The 14005-nt window shown below is 50.9% G+C and overlaps 3 protein-coding genes across 3 annotated transcripts; all 3 read left to right on the top strand.

Moving 5' to 3' along the window:
* Window positions 1-3370: 3370 nt before the first annotated feature.
* Window positions 3371-4042, top strand: PV07_05975 (uncharacterized protein; the record flags this gene model as incomplete). The annotated part of the gene is made up of 1 exon (XM_016392913.1): window positions 3371-4042. One exon carries the CDS (start codon window positions 3371-3373, stop codon window positions 4040-4042), a length of 672 nt encoding a protein of 223 aa, XP_016250432.1.
* A 906-nt stretch (window positions 4043-4948) lies between these two features.
* On the top strand, window positions 4949-6409 carry PV07_05974 (chlorophyll synthesis pathway protein BchC; the record flags this gene model as incomplete). The annotated part of the gene is made up of 5 exons (XM_016392912.1): window positions 4949-5061; window positions 5120-5484; window positions 5579-5665; window positions 5743-6222; window positions 6276-6409. The coding sequence occupies 5 exons, from the start codon at window positions 4949-4951 to the stop codon at window positions 6407-6409; spliced, it is 1179 nt and encodes a 392-aa protein (XP_016250431.1).
* Window positions 6410-8890: 2481 nt separating this feature from the next.
* On the top strand, window positions 8891-11706 carry PV07_05973 (uncharacterized protein; the record flags this gene model as incomplete). The annotated part of the gene is made up of 8 exons (XM_016392911.1): window positions 8891-9460; window positions 9529-9547; window positions 9603-9797; window positions 9872-10161; window positions 10220-10426; window positions 10480-10985; window positions 11076-11496; window positions 11602-11706. 8 exons carry the CDS (start codon window positions 8891-8893, stop codon window positions 11704-11706), a joined length of 2313 nt encoding a protein of 770 aa, XP_016250430.1.
* Between the last annotated feature and the right edge of the window lie 2299 nt (window positions 11707-14005).

The following is a 14005-nucleotide window of genomic DNA, read 5'->3' as shown; positions in this document are numbered from 1 at the left end:
CAATGGGTTAGCCACCTTGTTTTTTCCTTCTGAGTGAATGATCTCAGGATGATGTGTTTCGAACACTACACGAGAGCCATTTGCTAGAATTTTGAAAGGTAAAACTTCAAGTCGGAGTTGAGAGAGCCTAAAAAGACAAAGAATCAGGGTACAGAGAATAGTACCAAAATCTTCGCCCAATCTAGGACCCTCACTGTCTGCAAATTCCATTCATTTTACTAAATGGAACCAACAGCAGCACTCTTGTTGTTGAAGAGGGATTATGATCAGCCGAAACCAGGCCAAAGAGTTGCAACGCGCGCAGAAGAGAAGGAGCAAGGTCCTGGTTTTGAAGACATATAGGTCTCAAAGGCTTATAAAATACATATCTTCAATTTCGCTTTGTCAGCCTTGCGACTGGCAGTCTTGAAGCACAGTGTATTCGTTTCCTGTGGCCTGGTCAGACTCCGGATTCTTGGAGAAATAGACAGTATCGAGCTGGAGTGAAAAATTACCTGGCTGACTCTCACATGAGTGGTGACCCAGGAGTAATAGTAAATGCAGTGATGAGGTGACTCAAGTTCTAATTTTCTCTGTTCAAATACATCGCCTTTTGGCCGACCAGCAGTCGTTAGCGAGCCACATCTCCGGTAACAATGCATTCTGTCGGCAGAGATCCCGTCCAGATGTACGATTTTTCCGAGCAAAGATAGACACATTTGAACACTAGTCAAACTGGTTCAATTTAGTTGCGTCCAAAGCCGTGTCGGAATTATAACATGGCAATCCCCATAGGGAGAGTTGCCGTCAATTTCCCCAGAAACCCCGGTATACCCCCACTCACCGTGGTTCCTTTTTTCCTGGAGAAAAGACCTCGTGGTCTCAAACATATATTGTGAACTCTTGTCCCTTATTTCCAGTCGAATCGTGGTGTGATAGTATGCCAACACAATCCGTCCACACAATGTCAGACCAGATTGCCACCCCCAATCCCTCTTCTGGTGCCGCGCACCTTGAGGACCCTCTCCGGTCCAAGGAGGCTTCCCCTGACCTGAAGCGAGTTATGAGCGAGGGAAGTGTGGAAATGGACGGTACAGATTACCGCGAGATCCTTCCCAAACCTTCCAATGATCCTAATGATCCATTGAATTGGTCGTGGACTCAGAAGCATGTGGTGCTGCTCTTGGCCGCATTCATGGCATTCCAGACGCCCTTTGACGCAGCTTCTCCGGCCTCTGGCTTCATTGAGCAAGCTGAGGCCTTTAACACTCCAGTCGCTTCGATGCTTGACTCTGTCGGTGCCCACGCAGTCGTTTCTGGTGTTGGCGGCCTGTTCTGGGTACCTCTGTCATACCGCTATGGGCGCACTCCTGTTTACACAGCTGGGGCGGTGATTGCGACTTTCGGGGCCCTGGGATGTTCTCTCGCAGACAGCCTTGGGGCATTTTGCGGTGCTCGGGTATGCCATTGCCAAACCCCAATGTGATATTCCATTCCTAACAAAGCAGGTGGTGAATTCCTTCGGATGCTCCGCTTCCCTTAGCATTGGAGCTTTAACCGTCAAAGATATCTTTTTCCTCCACGGTAAAGTGGGCCTTGATTGTTCTCGTTGTATCCATCTGCTGACATGGTACAAGAACGTGGGCAGAAAATGGGCATATGGACGATCTTCATTGGGCTCTCAGCCTATGTTGGCACACTTCTAGACGGATTTGTGACCACCTACGCAGGTTGGAGATGGATGCAGTGGCTTACATTCTTCCTCTGGTGTCTGCTGTTAGTCTTGTGTGTGGTGGGCATGCCGGAGACGCTGTATGATCGCCACCACGATCTCGCTGTCGTCCCACCGAAGAAGACATATCTGCAACGGCTGAGGTGGATACGGTTCCCTGGAAGAAAACTCACCTTACGGAGCTTCTGGCATCCATTAAGCATGTTTTTCTATCCTTCCGTCATTTTCCCCGGGTTTTACTACGGAAACATGTATGGATTTTGTGTGTTTGGGTCCCTAGGCATGCTTCCATTTGTAAGTCTTGCAGTTGGCTGGAGAGATAGGTTCCTGCTGACACGCTGGCCACCAGGCATTCGCGGAAATCTATGGGTTTGGTCCCATTGGGCAAGGACTCGTCGCAATTCCGCTGGCCGTAGGTACCATCTTAGGCGAGCCCTTTGCTGGCCCGTTTTCCGACTGGATGGTGCGTTACCTTGCACGGAAGAACGGCGGAATACGACATCCAGAACAGCGTCTTCAAGCATATTGGTTCGGAGCAGTCCTCATACCAGTAAGATCTATGAAATATTCGCGACTGCGGGTTCAAAATTAGCAAACTAACACCGAGTAGTTAGGGTTGACAATGTTTGGCCTAACCTTGCAGTACGAAGTGCATTGGATTGCTCCATGCATTGCCATTGCCATCTTCTCGTTCGCGGTACAGATCGTATCCACTGTCACGTATGGAACTCTTACCTATATAATGGCCTTGCCATTAGGATATTGGATCTAGTCAGCTAACATTGTTGCAGCTTCGCCTATGCCATCGATTGCTATGAACATGCAACTGGGGAGGTCGCGCTCGTTCTGGCCTTCTGTCGCATGGAGTTTGCCTTCTATGTTTCGTTCTACCTACCCCATTATACCGAGAGAGTCGGGTATGGATGGGCATATGGAATCTATGCCATTCTTTCAATTGTGCTGTTTCTGCCGCTGGTGATGCTGATGTTCAAGGGAGGTGAAATCCGAAAGCGCATGGGGAGCCCTCGCTCTGAACTCGGGCACCACGTTGCTCCAGCTACTGTAGAGGATAATGCCGCAGGAAATGCAAAAGAAGTCGAATGATCGAAGTGAAGGGTGAATGAGAACGGAAGCAATAGCCTGAAGCGAGTTAGCGATGTTGTTTCTCCAGTCCATCATCATCAGCTTTACAGGGGCGAGATAGGTAGTAGAAGGCAAAAACACAGAAGCAATCCAAAGGTGCCGATATCAACCAAGTACATTTTGCGACATTGGGTTGAATTGAAAGGGGACGAGGAGTCGGTAAAGTGACAGCAAATGGGTGAGTCCTTGTTGTTGGTAGAGTATTTCTCGGAGTAACGCAGGCAGAAAGAAGCGTGCCGTCTACCAGCCTGACTGCGCTTCTCTTTCCTTCTTTCCCTCGCAACGGACTTTTCTTACTTGCAACCCTGTGAGCATCTACAGGCGCATCAACAAGCGGGCACCTCTGGCCCTCTTATTTTATGCAGCCACTGGCGCAGCATTTCAGCCCGACGCCCAATTTCCATTTCTGCGCCCCGACTCGTCGTGCATGACATTAAGTCACTGGAATTGCGCGAGAGGCTTGACAATGTGATCCCTCAGATTGAAAGCCTCCTGGAGATCTCGGGGACGGCAGGAATGTCTATCGGCGTCATGAGCTACGGAGAAGTCGTGTTCAACTCATCTTTCGGCTTTGCCGACGTGAATAGGCGTCTTGTTGCGAATTCCAGCACGCGCTATCCTCTGGCTTCGCTTACTAAAGCTTTCGTTGCTACGACAATTGCACAGCTGGTTGATGAAGGTCTCCTGCGATGGGACGAGCCTCTGACCACTTACATTCAGAATGACTATCTGTACTGGACGAAGAGGACTGTTGAACGGGAACTTATGTGGTATGGCAAGGTTTCTGCTGAACTGGATCACTCTCGAAAGCCTGGCACATTTCCACTGCCTCTTGAATCCTACACTGGTATTTATGAGGATTCCATTGGTTCGTTGCGGCTCCTGGTCAGAGTGGAGTCCGATCGTCTTGTGCTCAACTTCCAGAATTTGACGCAGGAGGACTACGTCCTCGACCATTATGAGAACAATATTTTTACTTGGCTGTCTCCTCGATCGGTCCTTGCGGCTCGCGGCAGGTACACCGGTCAGGCTGCCGTATTCTACAAGATTCGGTTCACTGAGGAGGAGAAAGGCGTCGTGAAGAGTCTTTTTTGGTCACACGATGGATCTATGAAAGGACAAGAGTTCTTCAAGAGGCCGTCATCAGCACTCGAGAGTGGAGGTTGCCAGCTTCAGCAGAAACTCTGAATGAGCTCTTCTTGGAGTGTAAGCCTGTACTGATTTGGGTTCAGATATTGTCATGCACAAGGGCATCATTTAATGTTGATCGACCCAGAAGAGGCCATGACCGTAACAGCCTTTTGAAGCCTTCCAGGAGAGCAGGTACCCGGCCACTATTCTCAGGCTGTTGCGGCCAGGCGGACACTGCTTGCACACCGCGCAAGTTACTTCTCATGAGCTCCTCGGATGAACTCCCACACACCACCTCAGTCTTAGCTCCATGATAGTATCTAGCGGGAAATGCAGTAGCAGGCAATCAATACAGCCCGTTTCCTCACCTTCCAAGATATGGTCTCGAAGACACAGCTCAGCATTTGATGTTGCAAACGAAGTCTCGACATCTCTGGCAGGGAGTTCTTTGTCGGCCATACTTTGAATTAGGGTATTGAGCAGCTCTAACCAATGGCAACACGCGTTCGGAGTGTTTCCTGTGCCTAGCTCAACCTATATGAGTCTTTCTCTTGGTATGTGGCATGCTACGATGCAGCCCTCCTCGGGCGGGACGGGCAAAGAAAGAGCCTGCTAAATGGCGTTGTACCGGACGTGGGCTCAGTGTTCACCACCTTATACGGAGTACAAATAAAGATATCCGGAGGCGAACTTCTGGATTCCGGAGTACAGAGAGGTCCCACTCTCGGTGTATTGTCCAACTCCGCAGGATGCGATGATCAATCACATTGGCGAGTTCAGGGCCGAATCAGGTTGACTTCTCCTCCTGAAGTCTCGAGCGAGTTCCAATGCCAGGTACCCAGGTACCCTATAACTACATTCACGGGAGAGAGCATCTCAGGGGTTTAGGCTCCAGGTCGAGCCAAGAGACCCCTTGCCACCAGCCCCTTGATACTTATCTTACGCCTGCACGAAATATCACGGATGGAAGCCATCCGATATCACGGTCAAAAAGACATCCGTCTAGATCGAGTCGATGTCCCGATCTGCGGGAGCAACCAAGTCAAAGTGTGCCCTCTGCCCACCGTATTGTCCATGTATATTTGATTAGGTATATTGCAAATGTGCTGCTGACAACTCCACCACCTTATGCAGATACGGCCGGCCTACGTTGGGATTTGTGGATCAGGTAGGTCAAGACTCAAAGCCCCCGTTGAGGAAAGGCAACTCCCAGTCAGAATACCAGTCTCAAGTGAACGTTCTCCATACAGATCTTCACGAATACCTCGACGGGCCTGCATTTTTTCCCACCAAGCCACACCCTTTGACTGGAGAGAAGCTGCCCATCATTCTCGGGCATGAATTTAGTGGAACCGTGGTTGAGGTAGGAACCGATGTCAACGACATTCATGTCGGCCAGAATGTGGCAGTCTTGCCTCCCTTCTATGACCATACTTGTGGAGCTTGTGTGAAAGGCATGTTGAACTGCTGTGAGTCCATTGGTGCTATTGGCTGTAGTGGTAAGTCCGCCCTGAGCCCTGCACTGTTCTAAATTCTGCTGGCATCAAGATTCAACTCTTATGGGCTCTGGCTGACTGACTACTGCTCATCAAGGAAGGGGAGGAGGGTTGGCCGAGTATATTGTCACGGAGCGCAAGGCTGCTTATACTCTCCCAGACTCGGTCTCACTGGCAGTAGGAGGTACGAGTACCACGGTCCACAAGTTGCACCGACGTATCGACCCCGAACTCAGCACTGACTCTGGTCTTTGGTCTCAGCACTTGTCGAGCCCCTCTCCGTAGCATGGCATGCTATCGACACAGCCATGTTCCAACCAGGTCAGTCAGTCCTGATCATGGGCGCAGGCCCTATTGGCATCGGTCTCATCCAGTGCCTTCGGGCCCGGGGCTGTGAGAAGATCATCATTTCGGAGATATCTCGTCAGAGGAAAACCATGGCGCAGGAATTTGGGGCACACTACGTGTTGGACCCGACGCAAGAAGATGTCGTGCCTCGAACCCGCGAAATCTGCGATGGCCAAGGCGCAGATATCGTGTTCGATGCCGCCGGCGTGCAGAGCTGCCTTGACCAAGCCATTCAGGCACTTCGAGCCCGAGGGACTCTGGTCAATGTTGCTCTGTGGGAGAAGCCGCCAACAATCGATGCGAACAGTCTGTTGTTCCGAGAGAAGGTCTACAAGGGAACATTTGGCTATCTTCCGGATGATTTCCAGGCCGTGATTGATGCGATTGCCTCGAGTATGCTATGCTCCTCCAAGGTCTGTATGTATAATGCTAATGCAAACGCACAGAGCAACTCAATCCCGAGAGGATGATTACAGGTCGAGTTGGGCTTCATGAGGTGGAGGAAAAGGCGTTCAAGGCGCTGATTCAGGGCAAGGACAAGCACACCAAAATATTAGTGGAGGTCAACCGAGAACACTAGATACAGCATGTCTATCTATCTGGTATTATGGCATATATAGTTCCATTGCCACGCCTCAAGGCTCATGCCTTTTGGGCCAATTTTCCAATGCTGAAACGTTGGTACTTTGCATACCATGCCTCCTGATACGCACAATGGGTGACTCGACCCTTCTCATCCGTCCATTTGTACACGGCATCGATGAACATATTGTTTGGCCAAGAGGGAAGATGAGCCATGGCGATGGCCTTGCCTTTAAACTTGTAGATCTTGCCCGTATCGTCTTCAGCCTCGATTTCTTGTTTAGTCGCCGCAAACAGTTTCGGATGAAACTCCGTGACTTTGCGATGAATCCGCACGATGTTCCTGATCGATTCCTGTTCATCGACCATCCAGGCGAAGTAGAAGTTTGGCTTGTTCGGGTCGCTGTGTTCTGGGAAAATATCCTTCCAGTGCGGATTGGTGTCCGGCGACTCCCACCCAATCTGGCAGAAGGAGAACTGTCCGTCGAAGCACATCGGTGACCATCCTGCCGGGGGGAAGTCGACCTCCTCTTCCGTGCGGATCTGTTTCCACGACCGATCGCGGACCGGGAAACAATCGACATCGTAATCCTTGCCGTTGAGATGCAGTTTTCCGACACAGTGCATGAACTGTTCGCTGCCCCCGGGGTTCTTGTCGGCTTCGGCATCTCGATCCTCGCCTGGCATCACATGGCCACGCGGCAGCAGCGGAGTGACAGCCGTCTGGATGACGTCGAAACTGGCACTTCCGTCCTTGCTTTTATAGGAGAGATGGAACTTCTTCCCCGGCTCAATCACTTGCATGTGCAGGCCGTTGAATGTGGTGAAGGAATTGGTTTCATCGAATTCGGGCCATGGCATCGTGTTCATGAAGTTCAAGTGCTCGACTTCCAGGGGCCGATAGTTGTCCAGGCCTTGGAACAGAGCAACACCGCCCGCCAAAAGGGGGAATGCAGGCTGGTAGCGAAAGTAGATGAATGCCCCAATAGCGGCTTCGGGGACACTGAATCCAAAGTAGTGCGTGTGAATCGTGTGCGGCTTCCATGTCTCTCCTTTTTCAGGAGTGAAGAGCCAAAGATCAGATTCTGGAGGAGGGAGGTTCGACATTGTAATTTGAGGCAATGGAATTGGAACTTGTATTCAAGATGAAGAACATGTAACAATTGTCAGTGGCTTACCATTTGAACGACTTCTATATCGAGCAGAGCACAGAAGGCTGAAGGCTGAGGGCTGAAGCAATGTTTTTATTCTACTCAAATCTTAGTTCTTGAAGCTAGGAAGGCTCAAACAAAGGCTTGCTTAACCCCACGGTGCTATAGAGGGAAATCGATTCACCGCCCGAGACCGACTTTTCCGACGCCGAACTGAAAAAGTCCTTGACGGCTCAGCAATCCCGCTGTACTCAAAGGAAGCAACGTGCCTAGGAAAATTGACGTTGTTGGTCGGACTGTCATAGAATAGACTCCTGTAGTCCATGCATCAATGATATCTGAAAAGTGACCTGTGACAGGGTGAGTAGTTTAAGGCGCTGAACTCTAGAACTAGTGTCATTCAAGCTCCTCGCGGGCTGCAATGGAAAGAAAGCGCTGGAGTTGTACTCCGTAACTTGTCTGCATTCGTGGTCAGTAAGTGACATTTCAACAACTGCGGGGTCCGGGGCATGTTGCCTTCCTTGGGCCCACAGCTGCTGTCCAATTATAGTCTTGCTTCGGTGTCGGCGAACATGGCCGGGCCGAAATATGACCTCGTTTCGCCGGACCGCCAGTGAGGGAAGTTGGGACTGTGCTCCACTGCTCTACTGCTCCACGGTCACGCACGAATTGGGAAACGACCCGTTACTTCATTGGTCGATCGTCCGATGCCTTTGTAGAACTCGTCGAAATGCCCCGTGTGACTCGTGTAGGGTCTTATGGGTAGGGCTCCTATGGTTTCGGATAGACACGAAGCTCTCAAGGCATTTGCATTTGCCCCTTGTCGTTCTAGGCTCAGCAGCATGGACCCAATGCTTGTTGTCTTAGGCCTGCATGCCTCAGCCTATTCGTCTACCCTGTAGCGGGGTTTGGGGGGAGACGTATACCCCAGACTTTATACCTGAACACCTCGAGCCACCGCGGATGTCCATCTTTTTTTTGACCCTTTGATCCTCTCGAAACATTGCTAAGTCGTGCAAATTCACCTCGAAGTTTGCCCGCTCGAGAATGGCAGCATCCCGTAGTGACGGCGTGCAAGCCAGTGATAACAATGACTACATGTACGCGAGAACAAGAAGACCCATTGCTTGCAATTTCTGCAGAGTGAAAAAAATTCGCTGTAAGTCAAACTCCAGAGGTTCCCCTCTAACCTTGGCTCCAAACACTTACGAGGATGAGCAGGTAATGGAGGATATCCTTGCAAAAACTGCCTTGATCATGGCGAAGTATGCGCGTCCGTGGCTAGACAACGGCCTCGTACCCAGAAGAAGGACAGCGCAACCACTGTCATGGCTCGACGTCTAACGCAGCTGGAACAAGTTTTGCTGTCCATGAACAATGCGAACGCGCCTGGCAACAGTGTCAACATCCCTTACACGAACCAGCAGAACAAAATCAAGGATATGGTTGACATGGTTGATGTGACTAACCCAGTCAACACCAGGAGTCCCACACTCATACCACCAGCTTCAGCTTCTGGTTCACTGGTCGCAGGTCTACAAGAGGGGCCTGGCCCATTCAACGACCTCGACAAGATGATGGTTCCTGTCCCTGGGCCTGGCCCGCCACCACGCTCACACAGACTTAGTTTTGTGGATGGTGCAAGCCGGGCGCATGTCGACTGTGATGAACAGTTTATTATGAATACGTTCCCATCACCAAGCACAATTTCGAGTGGCCCAGGTCATCCAATGGAGCTAAACGGCTTTGAACACGACCACACGAAACTCTCGAATACCTATCAGGGAACGATGCTAGGATCTGGAAATACACATCGTGAAAGGCAGAAGTTTGCAAGCAGGAGCGACGAAGATTTGCATCATGTCAGCGAAGGAGAAGAAGTTTGCTTCCGTGATTTGGTTAGTGACTGCGCCCACACACAAAGCATGTAAAGACACAGATGAATTATGACTGACTTAGTTGCCAGGCAAACTGGGAGTATCATGGTTAGTGATTAATCCATGCTCAATAGACCCAGGACTACGATTGACACCTCAAAAGGACCAAGGTCTTACCTTTCCATATGTTCGAAGCCGGGTATCCATTGGGTATCATCGAAGACGGGCACCGATACATTTCAAGACTCTGCTTTCAGGTTGACAAAGGAGGTCACACGAAGCCTGAAGCTCGAGAGTGGATTGACCAAGGAGAAAGTCGCTGAACCAACTGTCGAAGCTGCTCAAAGATATGTCAAAGGTATTACTATCTGGTCCCCAGCCTGACTCTTGAGTCTTGTGCAATGCCACCTCTCTGACGAGACTTAACGCCAGCTTATTTCGAGTTCGCCGCCGAAGCACCGTTCGGATTGATGGATCAGGCGAGATTCGAGAGCCGACTTCAAGCTCACTTTGCTGGAGCACTCAATGATGATGACCCTGCTTGGTTTGCTCTGCGCAACACGATCTATGCGGCTGGAGCACGAATCGAGCTTTCGAGGGCCGGAAGCTATCGACACGCTTGTGAGGTGGCATGGACGTATTTTGCCAACGCACTTCTTGTCCACACTGAGCTATTGTATTTCCGAACGTCGCTATCATCTATCCAGGCACTGGCCGTCATGGTACTCTAGGCCCTTCATTGGCGCTGGGACTGACTGGTTACTGACCACGATCGAGCAGGCATACTTTACAGACAGCATGGGAAATCCTTGCCTCGAGTATATGCTGTCCACCGTCGCACTGAGATCAGCATGCTCCAAGGGGCTGCATCGACGGCCGGCGTCTTCTTGGAACATGAGTCCATACGAGCAAAGGTACCGAAACCGGTTATTTTGGGCACTTTACTGCCTCGAAAAGGGGGCATCTGGTTGTTCGGGGCGGCCGTCGGTAAGTTTTGAAGTGACATGCTTTGTTTGTCCAAGGTCCTAACAACATTGCAGATGCTCATGGATGAAGACATCAACTGCGAATGGCCCGTGGCCGAACCTGGAAGCAACTCGGTCAATGAGACTTATTGCTCAATCCTGATCAGGCTGGCACAAATGTCATCTACAGTCACGAGAAGACTTTCCAACATCGACTCATCTCAACAACCTCAGCCTGCTCAAGACCTAGCATCGACAGTCGCAGAGCTTGACGCCGAGAACCGGCGCCTGGGCGAGCTTCTCCAGCCATATCTGTCTCTCGATAAACCGGCCAGCCTTCCCACGCCTGACGGAGAGTTGACGGTGCAACAGGCAGTCTATATCCGATTGTACTACTACAACATCACGTTGGACATTCACACCATCCTCTCGAACCCGTGGTCCCGCGCTGCTTTCAATCTGAGAGACCACCCTGCTTCGCGACTTCAGATGGAAAAGTCTGTTCAAACGGTGGCCACGACGGCGAGAAACGCCATCCTGGCATCGCAGTACATCCACATTGACGCCTGCACTCCGCTCTTGTAAGTTCGTTTCTTTTTGTCTTAGTATTTGTCTCTCATCTAGATACATATGTACTTACGTTTCTCTCTCTATCTCTGATATTTGTGTAGACTATCATTCTACGGCCCTCTCTACGCCCTGATTAATCTCTTCATCCAAATCCTCGAGCGCATAAAGCACCCTTCACTCCAGACCCAGTCCGATCTCGCTCTGATGGATATCGGCGCCGCACACTTCTCCCGCGTGCAGTTCGCTACAGAGGTGTACATTCCTTTCGCAAAGGACATTGCTGCTCTCGCGCGGACCGCTGTCAGACGCCACAACTCGGACCTTCTGACACAGACCCAAACACAGACACAACCAGTCCATCCTGCAACTGCGTCTGCGACTGTAAATCCAGGACCTTATGCGAAAAAGTCTGCAATGGGAATGGGAATGCAGGCTACTGCTAGTGCATCGGACACATCGACGTTGATCGGTGTTGCTGAAGTTGACGAATGCCGAGACAATGGCGATGGCAATGCAATCACTGTAAGTCGTCCGGACATAGAACTTATAAGACACCATTGCCACCCAGTCTTGTCATTTTATAGTTAGTCGCGAGCAGAGCGCAAGATACTAATTTTACCTGTACAGGGAGATGCATCGAATCTATTTGACATGGAGCTGGACAACTGGAGCACATTCCTCCCGCCGCCTGGTTCTGCCGACGACGAGTTTTTGGATTTTCTGGGACAATAGTGAAGTTGCTTGATGAATACCTACCTTGTACATCCTGTAATACAATACAGCTCATGTTCATGCTCATGCTCATACTACTACTACAATACAGGAATTCCACGCGGCCCAATCTCCACCCTCCTCTTCAAATCCCTTTCACTCTCCCCCGCCCTCAACCGCGAGATATACTCCTCTGGATCGAAATCCGTCCCAATAGGGTTCTCCGCGAAATACTTGGACTTCATGAACTCAGTCGCCTCCTCCGGTGAGTCGAAATTGTCGACTTGCGTTTCGAGCATGTTGCCATCCGGGTCGCGGTAGTAGATTGACGTCGTGGGGCCATGGTTGACGGGCCACAGGGGCTGGATGTCTTTCTGTTTCCGTTGGCGATAGGACAGCAGTAGATCCTCGAGAGTGTTGAAGGAGAAGGCGATGTGTTCGAGGCCACAGGTCGTGAGTTGTTTGGGTTTTGTGTCGGGGATGCCGGCGATGGCGATGCGGTGGTGTTCATCGTCGTACGTCAGGAAGGCGAGGAAGTCGTTGGAGTAGATGACCGACGCGCCGAGGAAAGATTGGTAGTATTGCACCATGGCGGCGAAGTTGTTGGTGCGGAGGACGACGTGGGCGAGTTTGCTGGGGGCGAGGACTTTGTCTGTCTTTTGGTCGAAATCTGCGACCATGGTGATATATTTCTGCGAAGCGAAGCGAAGCAGTATATATTATAATGTTGATGTCTGTGGTGAGATGGGTTTACACTGGGCGATACTGCCAAGGCGAAGTAAAGGGTAGACCCTATAGGTTCTTAGATTATCACAGGCTCCGAAGAATCTGAAATTGATTTGCTTTTTTCTTCTGGGATAGCCATGATAATGAAATATGTCGACCTGGTCTCAATGCTCGGTTGGCGTTTGTGCACGATTGAATGCTGATTTTTCTCGGAATGTTCACAGCTCACAGCCGGATAAGAACAGACACCGGGCACCAAGTCCGGGCCGGTTCCAAGCTGCCACAGTGAAAGGAACAACCCCCCGCACCCCCTTTCCCGCCCATACGGTATACCGAGTAATGACTCCGAGCAGCACGGAGTCGTTCACCGGGGTAGCACTGGTCTGGCCGAGACATCATCCATGCACAGATCTCACCCACTATAGTTTTCTTAGCTTGGGTGGGTTTGTGAGGGTGTTTTCATATAGACGGATTAGTGAGGTTGAGCTATTCCTCGATTCCAATTTCCATCCCACATCGAAGAAGAGTGACAAGCAAGCCTCTTTCCACCATGACTGCCCTGAACGGTACAGCTGCTACAAATGGAGTCCGTCCTTCGATGACTCGCATTATCATCGTCGGTGCTGGCTTCGCTGGACTCACTACCGCTATCGAGTTACATCGAAAAGGCGTCCAAGTCGAAGTCATCGAGGCAGTCAAGGAATTAACCACCCAAGGTTTGTTCCCCAAAATCCTCTGGGTACGGAGTATCTGACTTCAATTCTCAACTAATATATCACACACAGGCGACATCGTCCAAATCGGGTCCAATGCGACCAAAGTCATGGCCAACTGGGGCAATGTCCTGGACGAAGCAGTAGCACAGTCGGCACAACCTCCACTGATCACCATGCGTGACAAGGATGGAAAAGTGATCATTCAACCACCGCTTCCCACCGAAATCAACGGGTCTCCCATCCTCTATTCCAATCGAGGCATGCTGCAACGCCTCATGTTCGGATACGCAAAGTCCCTCGGCATCAAGTTCCGCTTTGGATGCCGCATTCGAGAGTATTTCGAGGACGAGGAGCACGGATGCGCAGGTGTAGTGGTTGGTGATGGCGAACAAGTCGAGGCCGATGGAGTCATTGCCGCCGATGGGATTCACAGCGCAGCAAGGAAGCATGTCATTGGGATCCAGCAGCATCCCAGGACGAGTGGGTTTGCCGTCTATAGGACCTGGTTTCCGCTGGAGCTGCTCAAAGACAGTCCCCTAACCAAAAATTACGTCGAGGATGCGAAGGATACGTTTGAGGTGTGGCTGGGCACGGACACGCATGCTATTTTGTTCATCTCGGCGGCGCCCAAGTCGGCTGTGATTTTCTGTACTCATAAGGTATTTCAGTTCATCTCCCACCCCACAGTCGGAATGGTCTCTAACGGCGACAATCAGGACACGTACGAGGTCGAAGAGTCGTGGAGTTACCCCGGAGATCTCAATGACATGCTCAAGGTGGTGGATGGATGGGACCCCGTGATTCAAGCTGCTATGCGAGCCATCCCCCCAGACAGGTTGATAGACTGGAAACTTCTCTGGCGCGATCCCATCAGACAG

The sequence above is a fragment of the Cladophialophora immunda genome, assembly GCF_000835495.1.
Source record: "Cladophialophora immunda strain CBS 83496 unplaced genomic scaffold supercont1.3, whole genome shotgun sequence".
Classification (NCBI taxonomy): domain Eukaryota; kingdom Fungi; phylum Ascomycota; class Eurotiomycetes; order Chaetothyriales; family Herpotrichiellaceae; genus Cladophialophora; species Cladophialophora immunda.
This window is presented reverse-complemented; position numbering and strand designations above follow the sequence as displayed.